Source organism: Maniola hyperantus, chromosome Z, assembly GCF_902806685.2.
Source record: "Maniola hyperantus chromosome Z, iAphHyp1.2, whole genome shotgun sequence".
NCBI lineage: Eukaryota > Metazoa > Arthropoda > Insecta > Lepidoptera > Nymphalidae > Maniola > Maniola hyperantus.
In genome coordinates this window covers 12,953,546-12,968,567 of record NC_048564.1, presented here as the reverse complement: position 1 = coordinate 12,968,567, position 15,022 = coordinate 12,953,546, and the positions used below count along the sequence as shown (strand labels likewise).

General features: G+C 38.4%; 1 protein-coding gene across 2 annotated transcripts; it reads left to right on the top strand.

Moving 5' to 3' along the window:
- The first annotated feature begins 342 nt into the window (after positions 1-342).
- On the top strand, positions 343-12,474 carry LOC117995774 (nuclear receptor subfamily 2 group E member 1-like). Of its 2 annotated transcripts, none has more exons than XM_069508764.1 (8): positions 343-592; positions 962-1,085; positions 1,871-1,986; positions 5,131-5,529; positions 6,337-6,495; positions 7,781-8,164; positions 9,031-9,177; positions 10,021-12,474. In XM_069508764.1, exons 1-8 carry the CDS (start codon positions 571-573, stop codon positions 10,257-10,259), a joined length of 1,590 nt encoding a protein of 529 aa, XP_069364865.1. In that variant the 5' UTR covers positions 343-570; the 3' UTR covers positions 10,260-12,474. The 2 variants fall into 2 exon arrangements, with proteins under 2 accessions (XP_069364865.1, XP_069364864.1); XM_069508763.1 differs by having other exon boundaries at positions 5,128-5,529.
- The last annotated feature ends 2,548 nt before the right edge of the window (positions 12,475-15,022 follow it).

Sequence of the window (15,022 nt, the reverse complement as noted above, 5' to 3'; positions counted from 1 at the left end):
AGGATAAACGCAAATTTAGAACTTTATATGTTTGTAGGTAACTGTATCTAATGTCTATACTATTACTGAAGTTACTACCTAGTTAGATTATTGAAAACTATGAAGGTAATGCTGGGTTTATGAAAAGCAGGCTGGCGTTTACAAAATAACTTTATGACTGTATTTTAAAAACCTACATTAAACTGTATGTAGAATGTAGAACATGCGTTATATAATGTAAACATACCTGTAGGTAGGTATCCTTTTTCCAATTTCGTCGAATAACAAATTATGCAGACTTCCTGTTTGGATACCTATTACAAAAATAAAGGTGGTTTAATTAAGTAGTTGCATTTTGTCGTGGTACAAGAGAAGGCTATCGGAGGCGTGCTTAGATAGAGGCGTGATATTGAGGCGTAATTTGACGACCATCCTGGCGCAGTGGTTCCCGGGTTCAATTCCTGGCAGAGGAAATTTGGAATTTTATAATTCCTAAAACATTTTCTCTGATCTATTTTGGTGGAAGACTTCAGGCGTAGCGATTTACCACTCTACCAGCAAAGCCGTGCAGTCATTTAGTGTTCCAATACGATGCCGAGTAAAAACAAAAGAGGTATGGGTTTAATAAAAAATTCCATGTCCCTTCCAGGTTAGCCCGCTTGTATCTTAGACTGCATCATCACTTACCATCAGGTGAGATTGCAGTCAAGGGCTAACTTGTATCTGAAAAATAAAAGTGTCACATTGCATTGAAAACACAACAACAAGCCTTGATATTTAAGTTGTCTAATAAATCATTGTGTGAAGTGGTGATAATAAAAAGAATACCCAGCTGTGTTTGTTGTGGGCTCTTCACACTTAATAGTTTTATGCTAACGTAATTAATTGTCATTATCTTACAAATCAAACAAGTGACTATCAAACAATTTTCTTAAATGTTTTGACTTTGACTTTGATGGTCAATTTGAATGTGTTGATTTAGTTTTGAAGATGGAGGGGAAGCCCGAAGCCCTTTGTCGAGTGTGCGGCGACAAAGCTTCAGGCAAGCACTATGGGGTGCCGTCGTGCGATGGATGCAGAGGATTCTTCAAACGAAGCATAAGACGGTAAGCCCTAATTTTATCTCTATATACTTATATAAAAATGAATCGGTATATGTGTTGCTGATCGCAAATCTCGAGAACAGCTGAACCGATTCCGCTAATTCTTTTTTTATAATATTCCTTGAAGTACGAGGATGGTTCTTACGGAGAGAAAAATTTAAAGTGAGTATTAAAAAAAATTAAAGATTCGACTATTAGGCGGTACGAAGTTCGCCGGGTCAGCTAGTCTTAAATATAAATAGGGAGCAAATGCGCAGGCGGGTCATGATGTTAAGTGATTACCGTCACCCATGAACATTTGCAGCACTAGAGGAACCACCACTGCCGGCCTGTCAAATTTTTGTTGGTCCGCCCCTTGAATATCCCCATGTTGTATTTACCATAATCAGATGCATCCATTCTAATATTATAAATGCGAATCTGACTGTCTATCTGCACGTTTAATTTATTTTGACAAAATTTAGTACAGCGATAGTTTGCATCCCTTAGACCCATCGCTTATATACATAGTTCCTATGGGATTTAAAAGAAAACCTAAATCCACGCGGATGAAATCGCGGTCATTATTTACTTAGAACATTTAACGATGTTGAGTGAAGTTAAAAGGAGCTGCAAAATCGTACTTGTACTTGTATAGGGTAGGTACTAATAGCTACCGCCGAGTTTCTTGTCCGTAGGAATAGCATTCCGAACCAGTGGTAGTTGACGATTTCAAAAGCACTAGTAAAAGTTTTACTTGAATAAAAATATATTCTATTCTATTCACTTAATATCTTCATATCGTTTAGGAATCTTGACTATATCTGCAAAGAAAATGGAAGTTGCGTGGTGGATGTAAGCAGACGCAACCAGTGCCAAGCTTGCCGCTTCTCCAAGTGTTTGCGCGTCAATATGAAGAAAGATGGTAAGGGAACTTGTTCAATACTTAAGCAATTACCTCCTACAATTTTAAAATTAAAATTTGCTTTTAGTTAAGTTCTTTACTAAATCAATTACGTTACATTAATCATGTTATGAGCTGTGATAGCCTAGTGATTAGGACGTCTGCCTTCTAATCGGAGGTCGGGAGTTCGATCCCGGGCACGCACCTCTAACTTTTCGGAGTTATGTGCATTTTAAGCAATTAAATATCACTTGATTTAATGGTGAAGGAAAACATCGTGAGGAAACCTGCATGCCTGAGAGTTCTCCATAATGTTCTCAAAGGTGTGAAGTCTACCAATCCGCACATGGCCAGCGTGGTAGACTATGGCCAAACCCTTCTCACTCTGAGAGGAGACCCGTACTCTGTAGTGAGCCGGCGATGGGTTGATCGTGATGATGAATCATGTTATGGATATCAATGCATAAACACAATAGGTACCTACAGTACACAAAAATCGCGAGATAATGCGTTAGGTAATACGTGCATATTTTGCTATAAGTAGGTTCCTAATTTCAATACTCCTTTTTATTTTTTATTATTTTATTATTTAATTAATGAAGGTTAACTAAAACATAGAAAGAATATTAAGTACTAGCTGCCCCGGCGAACTTCGTACCGCCTAACAGTCGATTCTTTTTCAGGATTTTTTTTTATATTTCTATCCGTAAGAACCATCCTCGTACTTCAAGGAATATTATAAAAAAAGAATTAGCGAAATCGATTCAGCGGTTCTCGAGATTTGCATTGAATTAGAATTAGAAAAAAGAAGATTATGACTTATATATGACGCAAGATATTGTAGATAAGTAGGTATTGTGTTCTAGAAACAAATATTCGTTTCTGTAGTTTGCCAGATTTCCGTTAAAATGTTTAAAAATTACACGGGCTCAAAAATTTGTTTGTAAACATTTAAGCTCGTGTTACTATGTAGTAGGTACTTGCAGAAATATGAAACCACAGACACAGATATTAGTGTACATAACGTGTCTACAAAATTTCATTGTGTTCGATTGGTTAATATTCAAACGCGGGCCAAACCACGTTTATTTGGAGTCATCATCATCATGATCAACCTATCGCCGGCTCACTACAGAGCACGGGTCTCCTCTCAGAATGAGAGGGGTATTTTGGCAATAGTCTACTATATTAAGTAAGCGACTTCGACCGAGTTGTGTTGTTGCGGTTATAAGTACTTTATGGCAATCAATATACATTCCCACCCCAATTCAGCTAACAAATCCCGATTTTTCGAGATCGTTTATACCAAATTGAACGCGAACAGAACAAGTGGGCACTTGTCTCAATAAAGTATTTATTCAGGCTTCCTCCTAGCAGCATGTCTTTTCCATTAGGAGACATTTCAAGTATTTGCGGCACACAAGTGTCAGAGAGTGACGGGAAAAAGCCGGGGGGAGGGCGTGGGTGCCCTCCGATCACACCACAGGTCTACTTTCACACGCGAGCCTTTTTCTTATATTCGGTAGTCGGTACACGATATAATATATTTAAAATCCATTAGATTGTATTCTCTAGCTGTGATAGCCTAGTGGTTAGGACGTCCGCCTTCTAATCGGAGGTCGGGGGTTCGATCCCGGGCACGCACCTCTAACTTTTCGGAGTTACGTGCGTTTTAAGTAATTAAATATCACTTGCTTTAACGGTGAAGGAAAACATTGTGAGGAAACCTGTATGCCTGAGAGTTCTTCATAATGTTCTCAAAGGTGTGTGAAGTCTACCAATCCGCACATGGTCAGCGTGGTAGACTATGGCCGAAACACTTCTCACTCAGAGGAGACCCGTTCTCTGTAGTGAGCCGGCTATGGGTTGATCATGATGATGGCATGGTATTCAGACGCTATGTCTTCAACTTTTTGTAATTCTTAGGGTTCCGTACCTACCTCAAAAGAAACTCTTAGGTATAGATCACTTCAGTGTCTGTCTGTCTTACATTCGGTCTGTATGCCGTGTGCTCTCCAAGGCACGCAGTTGAATGAACGCTAACTTCTTAACTCCTCGGACCTCGTCATCCACAGTCGAACATGCTAACTACTAGACCAATGAGGCCGTTACCTACTATATACATACTAAGTGTAGTGTCAAAATTCAGAGCTATGAAAGAGCTCTTGGGCACCTTCCGACTAAACCTTTGCCAAACTCTCGAAAGTCGGTGTAGAGTTTTCCGCCTCGCGATGTCACGTGATAAGTAAAACGTCACCCGCACTCCCCGGATGTTTATATTTGCACATCAAATTGATCGCGCAACATGCAAGCGTGCAAGCCAGATAGCTGTGTTGGTGTGAAGTACACCCAGCGTTTAGTACTTGTCATAATATTTACCCACTTGTAATTTTAGCCGACAGATTTGCTTTGCAAATGTTTTCTGAGTACCAACTTAAGAGGTTTAATTGAAAAAGAAGTGTCATCAACATCATCATCATAATCAACTCATCGCCGGCTCACTACAGAGCACGGGTCTCCTCTCAGCTTGAGAAGAGTTTTGGCCATAGTCTACCACGCTGGCCATGTGCGAATTGGTAGACTTCACACACTTTTGAGAACATTATGGAGAACTCTCAGGCATGCAGGTTTCCTCACGAAGTTTTCCTTTAGTACCGTTAAAGCAAGTGACATTTAATTAATTTAAACGCCCCCTCCCCCCGATCGAACGTCGAACGAGCGGACGTCCTAACCACTAGGCTATAACTTAAAAAGTACAGCTTAAAAGAAGTGTACATAAAAGTAATGGTTCCCTCAAATTGTTATATACTTAAAAATTTAACTAGCCTGCGACTTTTCCCGCGTGGACCACACAAATTTCAAACCCCTATTTTACCCCCTTAGGGGTATAATTTTCAAAATATCTTTTTTTAGCGGATGTCTACGTCATAATAGCTATTTGCATGCCTAATTTCAGCCCAATTCGATTTCGATTTTGATTTGTTAGGCTACATGAAACAAATAGTTTTGAAGTTCATATCATTTCAATCAAAACGGTACAATTAGCTTATAGTAAAGTTTCAATAGCTTTTACTGAATCAGTTTTTTGCTCCTCGTGTAAAAATTTTCGTGTGATTACACCATTTGTTCGCCAGTTCAATATACTTGATTATTATATTTCAGCAGTTCAACACGAGCGCGCCCCGCGACCAATCGTCAATCAGCATCAGCTCGCTCTTCAAAAACTGAGCTACAGTTTATCACGACAGCCTTCATTCTTACCTTCAACCAACCCCGTTGCTCTCTCTGCTTTCCCCCCTTATTCCTACACCACGCTATCCGATAGAATGCATCACTCCTTTTTGGAAAACGCACCCTTTACCAACTTTTCCACTGCCCAGGAATCAATGGATGTCTCTAACCTAGGACTGCTTAGCAGTTCGAGCGCACTTAGTCCCTTCAATCCATTTAAGATTCCGCTTTTCCCAACCCCTTTACACTATCCTGTTCCGGGGTATCTGCCGTCGAACATATTTTACCCTCCAATTATGAGCCCCGATAATGCGGTGTGTGGTGATTCACAAAGTAAGTATAGGTAGCTTTAATAATTTTTTTATGCTCTCACAAATTGAAACAATAATAGGTAAATATTGGGATAGTTTATATTAAAATTTAAATCTTATTATTACTTTAGTAGATGATCAATAAAACACAGAATTCTGATACTAGATGAAATCGGGATTTTTTTAAAAAGAATATTAGACATGTTAAATGACTAATATTCCCCTTTCCTCTCCAACTAAGCGTCAGGCTTGTGCTAGAAGTACCGTCGACCTTTCGGTTTTCAGTCCACTCCTTTACCGGTTGAGCTATTGAAGTTATGAAATTTAGTTATTAGTACTCCAATTGCGTGAAATCTTACTTGATTATAAGTGATTATGGAGTATAAAATGGAAGCAGACTATCCGTATGTCAGTTATAAGAAGCCCATACACCTGTCAGTTTCTATGCAGCACCGTACTGGAACGTTAAATCGCTTGGCGACACGGCTTTGCTAATAGAATGGTAACTAGCCACAGTCATAGTCTCCTACCAGACCAGACTTGAGTTTATTTAAAAAAATTAAATATCCGAGTTGTTCCCCTGCTGGAAATCGAACCAGGCACCTTCCATTTATAAGACCACAGCACTCATATTGCGCCAGGGATACGACTTGCTAACAAACCAATGATATGACTACTAACATAGCTAGATAGAAATTAGAACTCTACGCTTTGAGTCCTTCGCTGTGACGGCTTGTAAAGCCCTTACTTTTCTGACAGAAAATGAATACTACTCCTACTTACATATTACCTACGTAATTAATTCTGCAACATTATGATATTATTTCAGAAACAATTCCAAATAGCTTCAACTGTACAAGATATCCGTTTCCTTACCATAACAATATATCTGTAAAGCCAGACTCTCAACTTTCGGAGAAACAAAAGGAAGAAGAGGTTTCTAGTTCCGAGGAAGCATGCAAAATTGATACTTGCAAGGAAGACGGAAGTAAGAACTACAAGATGAAACAACTGAGCGCGCGACGTAACATGCACAACAGGACGTCACACTGAACGCGCACGTATTCGTGTACGATTTGTAAAACAAATAACTGTATGAATCACGTCAAAGGGGTTTGAATATTTTACTATGGAGAATGACCTACCTATCTAACCTAACTGTCAAAGTTTGGAATTATTTGTACTGGTGGCTAGACTTTACTGATGACTCCACCAGTACAACTTTGATAGATTTTGTCTCATACTTACAATACTTGTTTATATTGATGCCACCTATTGATTAATAGAGGTTAAGTATATGCGTGGCCGCAATTTTGGGAAAAAATAAGATAGCGGATTACTGGGGAGGCCAAAATATTCAAAGCCCTTTATACAGTTTCTTGTAATACAATTAAGTTCTATGAGCCGTGTTGGACATGTTTCCGTCGCGCGTCGTATATTTTAGCCTTAAAAATATTCACAGTACTTTTATTATAAAATGTTATTTTTATAGTTTTAGCAAAGTTTATCTATTGTGTATGTGTTGTGTTTTTACTGCTATGGCGAAGATCATGTATTATGGGCTCCTTTGCAAACTGCTCTGGCATACAGTGATCGCAAAACAAATAGTTCTATCTGTAGTTGCAACATGGTGGCTTGCGTATAACGTAGGCTAAGGATTAAGAACATGCTGAGATCTGTTTTTGTACAATGCGCAATCAACGCCTCGTGTTCACATTAGACTAGGTACTTGTTTTGCATTATATCTGAGTTCTGGGTTAGCTATGGTTTGGTCTATTCTTATAGTTTTGATCTCTCAATTCGTAACGATGAAATTAATTAATTTTACTAATACTTATGTATCAAATATGGGAGGATGCTGATTTTGTGATTTGTGTCATGTGTGTGTACAGTACGCGGCAGAAAGTAATGTACATCGACCTTTAGAAGGAGATAGCAGATTTGTAGAGCATTGTCTCTTTCGTTGAGACTGACAAAACATCATATAGGAATGAGTGACAGAGATAACGCTCTACGAAGCCGAAATCATCCTAAAGGCTGATGTACATTACTTTCTGCCGCGTACTGTATCTAACTACTTAATTGCGTTGCGATTTTTTCTGCAAACGAAAGATACCTATTCATGATAGATGATGATTGATGATTCATGGTGATAGTTGTCATATTGAATTGAATTACCTACCTACACGAATCTATACTAAAGCTTTAGTATAGATTCGTGCCTACCTATTATTTATAAATTATTATTTGACAATAATAGATATTTATTTTAGATTACAGCTCCCATCAGCAGTCATCGAGCAATTTCGCACCATCAATGCATTACGTATCCAAAATTTTTGAAAAAGAACATGCATCGAATTCGTACAAAAATGATTTCATGTTCATAGAACAGTCAAAACAGGAAACACAAGCTGAAACAATAATGAAACGTGATTTTAATATGGACTACAAGATAAAACTACATAATTCTATATTTTCCGATTTAGAGTTATACGATCCTACGGCTAAATTGTTGGTAGGAACGGTAAAGTGGCTACACACCGTGGCATTGTTTGAACAAATGTCTCATAGTGAACAAACCTGCTTGCTACACAGCAATTGGAAGGAGCTATTTTTAATGCATGCTGCACAATGCTCTTATTACTTTGATGAAGGTGAGTAATTAAAATTCGCCGGTTTTTCCTTAGTTTGCTTGAAAGATAAACAAAGATTAGATTAGATTATTTATTAATTGCAAAAAAGTATGTAGGTACATAGGGTCTTAAAATATATAAAAGTCCATCAGCTGCCATCAACGGCGCGCAATTTTACAATAGTGTCAGTTACACATTAAGTACAATTTACATGGAAAAATATACAAAAAAAAATTAAATAGGTATATGATGTCAAAGAAAAACCTCAAAATGTCTTATTACATGTTAATATTAACTTTAAAAAAATTACATTGATGAGTTATCGAAATTAAGCCTTAATATGTCGTACGAAGTCATCCACTACATTAAAAAAAAAAACTTTTTTTTCTTGTGGTTCAAATGGTTTGCCAGGCGCTTTAGGCCTTCTGGAGCTAGGTCAGTTCGTAGTAGCAAAGTCATATGGGCTGCGTAATTGCGTATGATGCGCGTCTTACGAGTTTCTGGTCTAGCGGTCCGTTTAGTTTCTCAATACCTGGCTGACTCACCCCGGTTTTGTTTGAGTAGAATTTCAGAAAAATCCTTTGTCAGTGTGGGTTTACGTTATTTTAAACCTACTAGTTAAACCTACTAGCTGATGCCAGCGACTTCATCCACGTGGAATTAAGTTTTTTCAAAAACCCCTGCGGGAACTCTTTGATTTTCCAGGATAAAAAGTAGCCTAGATCTCATTAACCAGATCTTAAATCATGCCCATGCAAAAAATCACGTCGATCGGTTGCTCCGTTTGCGACGTGATTGAAGGACAAACTAACAAACAAACACACTTTTACATTTATAATATGGGTAGTGATTATAATATCCTTCTATAATTTCATTTTTGTTTACAGATCATGTGTCATCGGTGATCGTATCTAAGCGCCCAAATATCAAGGAGGAACTGAGAAAAATGACAACACTTCTCAACAAGATTGCACTGTGTCGATTAGATAAAACCGAATTCGATTGTCTAAAGACATCGCTATTATTTCGAACAGGTGATTTTTAAAATAGATTTATGATCGTTCTAACTAAAAAATGGAATTTTTTATTTAGAACGATATTTATTGGGTGGAAGTTGTTATCTATACTTCCATACTAGCCATACTTTACTAATATTATAAATGCGAAAGTGTGTCTGTCTATTTGTCTGCTAGCCTTTCACAGCCCACCCGTTCAACCGATTTTGACGAAAATTGGTACCTACCTACAGGGATAGCTTGCATCCCGGGGAAAAACATAGGCTACTTTTTATCCTTGAAAATCAAAGAGTACCCATAGGATTATTAAAAATCCTAATCCACGCCGACGAAGTCGCCGCGCGCCGGCTGGGGCATCATCTAGTTTTAAATACAAAGTTCCTTCGGGAGGAAGAAAAGCTTTATGTTGTCACTTACGCATAAAATGTAACTCCTGACGCGCCATTTTAAATTTTTGTGTCAAATTTCATGTTAAAAGTACGATTTTAGTCCATATTTTAAAGGGGGGGGGGGGGGGGCACATACCCGCACGTGTATGCGGGGTGTTTCTTTCCCGAATGCTATTTCAACCTGTCGCGTAATTTATTAAAGAACTAGAGTAACCGACATAGCTCAACGGGACGCACAACAAAAGGAAACGTTTAAGTGCGGAAACCAGCCCAGAGTGAAGAAGAAGATAGCTCAACGGGTTGTGAAGCTGAAGTGGCAATGGGCAGGGCACATAGTTCGTAAAACCGATAGACGTTGGGGTCTCAAGGTCCTTTTTCACAGCCTCCGGATGGGTTCGAAACTAGTCAGGCTAGGGTCGTCTAAACACATGAGTAAAACCGGTGCATGATATACCTATGTATAATTTCCCAGATGCCCCAGACATTAGAAGACAAACACAAATGGAGATCTATCAGGAAAAGACGTTAATGCAACTGCAGCGGCATTGCTCCGCGAAGGAAGCCAGTAGATTCGGGAAACTGTTACTACTCTTACCCAGCGTGTGCTTCGTAGCGAATCGAGGGTATCTGGAACACCTCCTGTTCTCCTCGTCATTGGCTGAAGATATCAACGCAATCATCTCTCGGATATACACTTACACCTCTATGTGAATAGTGTTATTACTATTACCTATTTTTCCGCACATTGGCGCTCCAAGCTAAGGGCAATATAGCGGGATTCCACTGCAAGCAAAAATCGCGCGCATAATTTTTCTTCAGGTTGTAACCTTTTTCACGCAGACAGGTGCGCTCTTATGCAATATGTCACATTTTTGCAGAAATCCGCGTGCGAAATCCACTACGTACATTTGTCCTTGGACTAATATTAAGCATTAGCCTCCCTCAGGAAGGCACAGGGCGTTTTGCGTTGCGTTGTGCGTAGGACATCGATGTACGTAGGTAGCTTAGCGGCAAATGAAACAGCCAATCCGGGTTAGTTCGGGACGTTTGCTTGTAGTTTTTTGTGCTCTGTGCTAAGTCGCACATGGTCTAGAAATTAAAAAACATATAAGTAAGTAACTACATATTTAAATTTCTGCTGATATACCTATGTGTATGAGAGTATTTATGCAGAACCGTTCTCAGGCACCTTTGCCTGCGGGTAAGAGTGCCTGTCCACTGAAGCGGAGTGGAGCGGAGATGCTTATAGTTGACCAATCAGAGTTTTATCAGATGACGGAATAAAAATATCACGTTATTTATCGACAATCTGGTTGGTCTGCTCAACACATCTCCGCTTCGCTCCGCTTCAGTGGATAGGCACCCTTATAGAGCACGCGACATGCGGCAGGCAGCCGGTTGCGTTCCCCCCGGCGCGGCGGCGGGCGTGGTGGCAGGCCAGCTGATGGTCATGGTGCGAGGTTACCTACTCGTGTGCCGCTACGGCACCGCCACGGGCATCGCTGCAAGTGCCGCCACCCGCTTCTCCATCCATACTAATATTATAAATGCGAGACTGCGTCTGTCTGTCTGCTAGCTTTTCACGGCTCAACCGTTCAACCGATTTTTAGCCCGGAAAATTAAAGAGTTCCCACGGGATTTTCAAAAACCTAAATCCACGCGGACGAAGTCGCGGGCATCATCTAGTATTATATAACCGTGAAAGATTTCGCACAACGTCCCGCGTTAAAGTTGAACTATCTCTTGTATTGCGATTTCATTGTTAGTTTGTAGCGACAACATCTTGAGCTCTCTACAATGCGCGTCATTTACCTACGCGTTTTTAGAGGAACGCTAGAAATTGGCACTGATTCTGAGCACAACCTAATTTTAGAGAATTCGCATGCTCTTCTTACTAATGTAATATGAAAAGGACAGACACAGTTTGACAGTTCTAAATTTAACTTTTAGATGGTAAAACCCGTGATTTTAGCGCGCAGTCTCGAACCTACTGTTTCAATTTCTATTGTGCAATAAAATTTAGAGTCTTTAAATGTGAAAGTCATGTTCCGTTCCTTTTTTAGCATTAGTAAAAAGAAAAGGATGCAGATACTCTAAATTAGTTTAGAGAATCGTTGTCTCCTTTATATTGTACTAAAAAATACTTGAATGTCATTGTCATAGTAACGTCGCATATCATGTGAACTACATATTATTATAAATATTTGTTTAATGAATACTTAATACCGAAAATTAAGTTAAGTTAAATCTACTTACCTATTATTACGAATAGTTTTTTCTTTTGTTATATTTTAATACCTATATTTAGTTTTTATCTAGAAAGAACTACGTATTGCCTATAGTACGTGACAGGTCGAGATGGCAATCGCACAACCGCACAGCTCCCGCGCTAACCCGGTGTTGTCGAGCACGGGCGACGTGCGGGTGTGCGGGGCGGCCCGTCGCCTCATACCCCGATTGCCATCTCAACCTGTCCTGGACTATAGTTATCCTATAGTACATAAATACCATAAAGTTAAAATTGAAAATTTTAATTCATACAAGTTATATACAAGTTTCAAACTCTTATTTCACCCCCTTAGGGGTTGAATTTTCAAAAATCCTTTCTGAGCGGATGCCTACGTCATAATCCGTCCAGTAGTTTGAGCTGTGTGTTGATAGATCAGTCAGTCAGTCAGTCACCTTTTCTTTTTATGTATATATTTAGATAAATATCTAAGTATAAAGGTATACCTACCATTTAAAATAACTACCTAGTACCTACCTAAGTATAAAACGATATACGTTACATTACATAATATTATAAAATGTATAATATTATATGATAATAACTAATTAATTCTTTGTATGCTATTTGTATAATATGTTGAGTATAAATGTTTGTAAAGTGGATAAGAAAATTCAAAATAAAATATTATTATACTTATTAGCAAAATTGATATATTCCCATTTGGACAACGTTCATTTCCCAATTATGGCTAGAAGGAGCAGAAGGTGTACCTATTCAGTCACCAATCCTTGTACAAATCTCGCCTCTTAAAATGTAGACCTTCTAGTACCTATTTCCTATACCTTCTAGTTTCATGTACCTAAACGATAATGTTATTATTTACTAACTGGTGCCCGCGACTTCGTCCGCGTAGATTTACATTTTTCAAAATCCCGTGGGAACTCTTTGATTTTCCGGGATAAAAAGTAGCCTATGTTATAATCCAGGGTGTAATCTATCTCTATTCCAAATTTCAGCCAAATCCGTTCAGTAGTTTTTGCGTGATTGAGTAACAAACATCCAAACATCTGATTTTAGATTGGATTTTGGTTTTTGAAATCCCGTGGGAACTCCTCAACTTTCCGGGATAAAAAGTAGCCTATTTCCTTCCCCGCGATATAAGCTATCTCTGTACCAAATTTCATCGAAATCGGTTGAACGGTTGGGCCGTGAAAAGCTAGCAGACAGACAGACAGACACTTTCGCATTTATAATATTAGTATGGATTAGGATAAAACAATTTTTGAAAGTTCTACTTGCAAGGGGCTTAAAATAAATAGGAGATGAAAGTTTGTGTAAAGGTCCGCCATTTTTCCAGCTATGTCCACATGAAAGGAAAAGGTAGGGTACCTACCTACTTGGATTTCCGGTTACAAATGAATCAGTACCTACGTTTTTCAGGATTTTAGGAGCCCCCCACGCCGATTTTCAAGGGTTATGGCAGTTTTTAAAACTATACCCCTTTGGTTTCGAAACCGCATCGTACCGGAACACTTCACTTGGTGCCACCGCTTTGCCGGTAGGGTGGTAAGTGGAAGGTAACTAGCCACGGCCGAATCTCCCATATATCAGACCACAGAAAGGGGTTTGAATGGCACTACTGAAAGCCACAAAGCAAAATAAGAAGAAGAAGAAGAAGACGGGGTTTGAATATTTTGGTATGGAGACTGGCCTGCCTACATACCCAACTTTAAAAAAAAAAAGTAGTGGCCACATATAAAAACAGAAACCTGCGCCAAGATAGCCTTGTCGCAATGTAGTCTAGTAAGGTTATCGAGGTAATATGAGCAATGATTATCATTTTATCGATAACTTCATTGACAAATACTATTTTCAGCTCAATGAACAAGCGCCATTAGTAGGTAATGCGCGGTAAAATCGTAAGTAATTATTTCATCTATCAGTTTAAATATTATTCATCTAAGGTTTAAATACTCTAAGCGAAAAATTACTAAGAATATTTTTACAAATTTTGATAAATATATTGCAGCTATCTGATGCCCGCGACTTCGTCCACGTGGAATTAGGTTTTTTTAAAAATCCCGTGGGAACTCTTTGATTTTCTGGGATAAAAAGTAGCCTATGTCACTTTCCAGGTTGCCCATGCAAAAAAATCACGTCAATCCGTTGCACCGTTGTGACGTGATTGAAGGACAAACCAACAAACCAATAAACCAACAAACAAACACACTTTCGCATTTATAATAAGGGTACTGACAAGGTTGAACATATAATGGAAATGTGTAACTAGCGACATAGATCTAGCAAATCAGGTGCTAGGAAAAGTATTTAAAAAAAACGTTCTGAAACTAGAAATACGTAAGTAGTAATTTATTTTCTGCAAGACACGTATAGCTTAGCGCATTCAAAAGATAGGACCATCAAAGCATATTATTAATTTTATTCTTGATCATCAAAACTGGTGTTAGTGATGTATGTGGTTCCGTTGGTTCATGTGAATGAGTCCATGAACCAGTTCCTGCTTCTCTATTTTAGATTAAACTTTTACAAGAAGAGTAAAGAAGAAGCATTATAAAACTAGTAAATAATTACTGAAATAAAATAAGTACCTACCTAAAAATGGTATAATAGTGCTTTAAAAATGGATTTTAGAATATGATTTACGTAAATATGTTTTTATTGAGTAATAAAGTGCTCTTAGACGTTACTAAGTAATTTACAGCAGGATAAACCATTAATTCCATTGAACTATCGATTCACAGTTTGCCACGTTTCTAAAGTTACCCGTAGCTACTGTAACAACTGGATTCAAAGAGCACAATATTATAATCACTACCTACGTTTACTGGAGGTTGCCACGAGGTTGCATTAATTTTTGATAAAAATCTGGTAGCACTGGTTATGTTGGCAGTACTGTCTTTCTGACAGTGTTACGTAGATAGAGTAATAAAGGTAGATTGAAGTACTGTGTAACTGCGTATGAGATAGCGATAGCACGACGTAACAATGAATAACATGACAATTATTACCATTGTTTAGTAGTCAATATTTGTATTAACCGATCAACAATATTTGTACTAAACGTTTTTTATGTGTAAACAAGTAAATAACTAATGAGAAATACAATTACGCCACGAATTCTCAAAGTTTGTTTTGCAACTAAAGTTGCATTCCTTGTATGTATTCTTGAAAAAAATCAGTTACACGATAAGGGACAAAAAAAAAAGGTTAGCTCTCTCTGTTT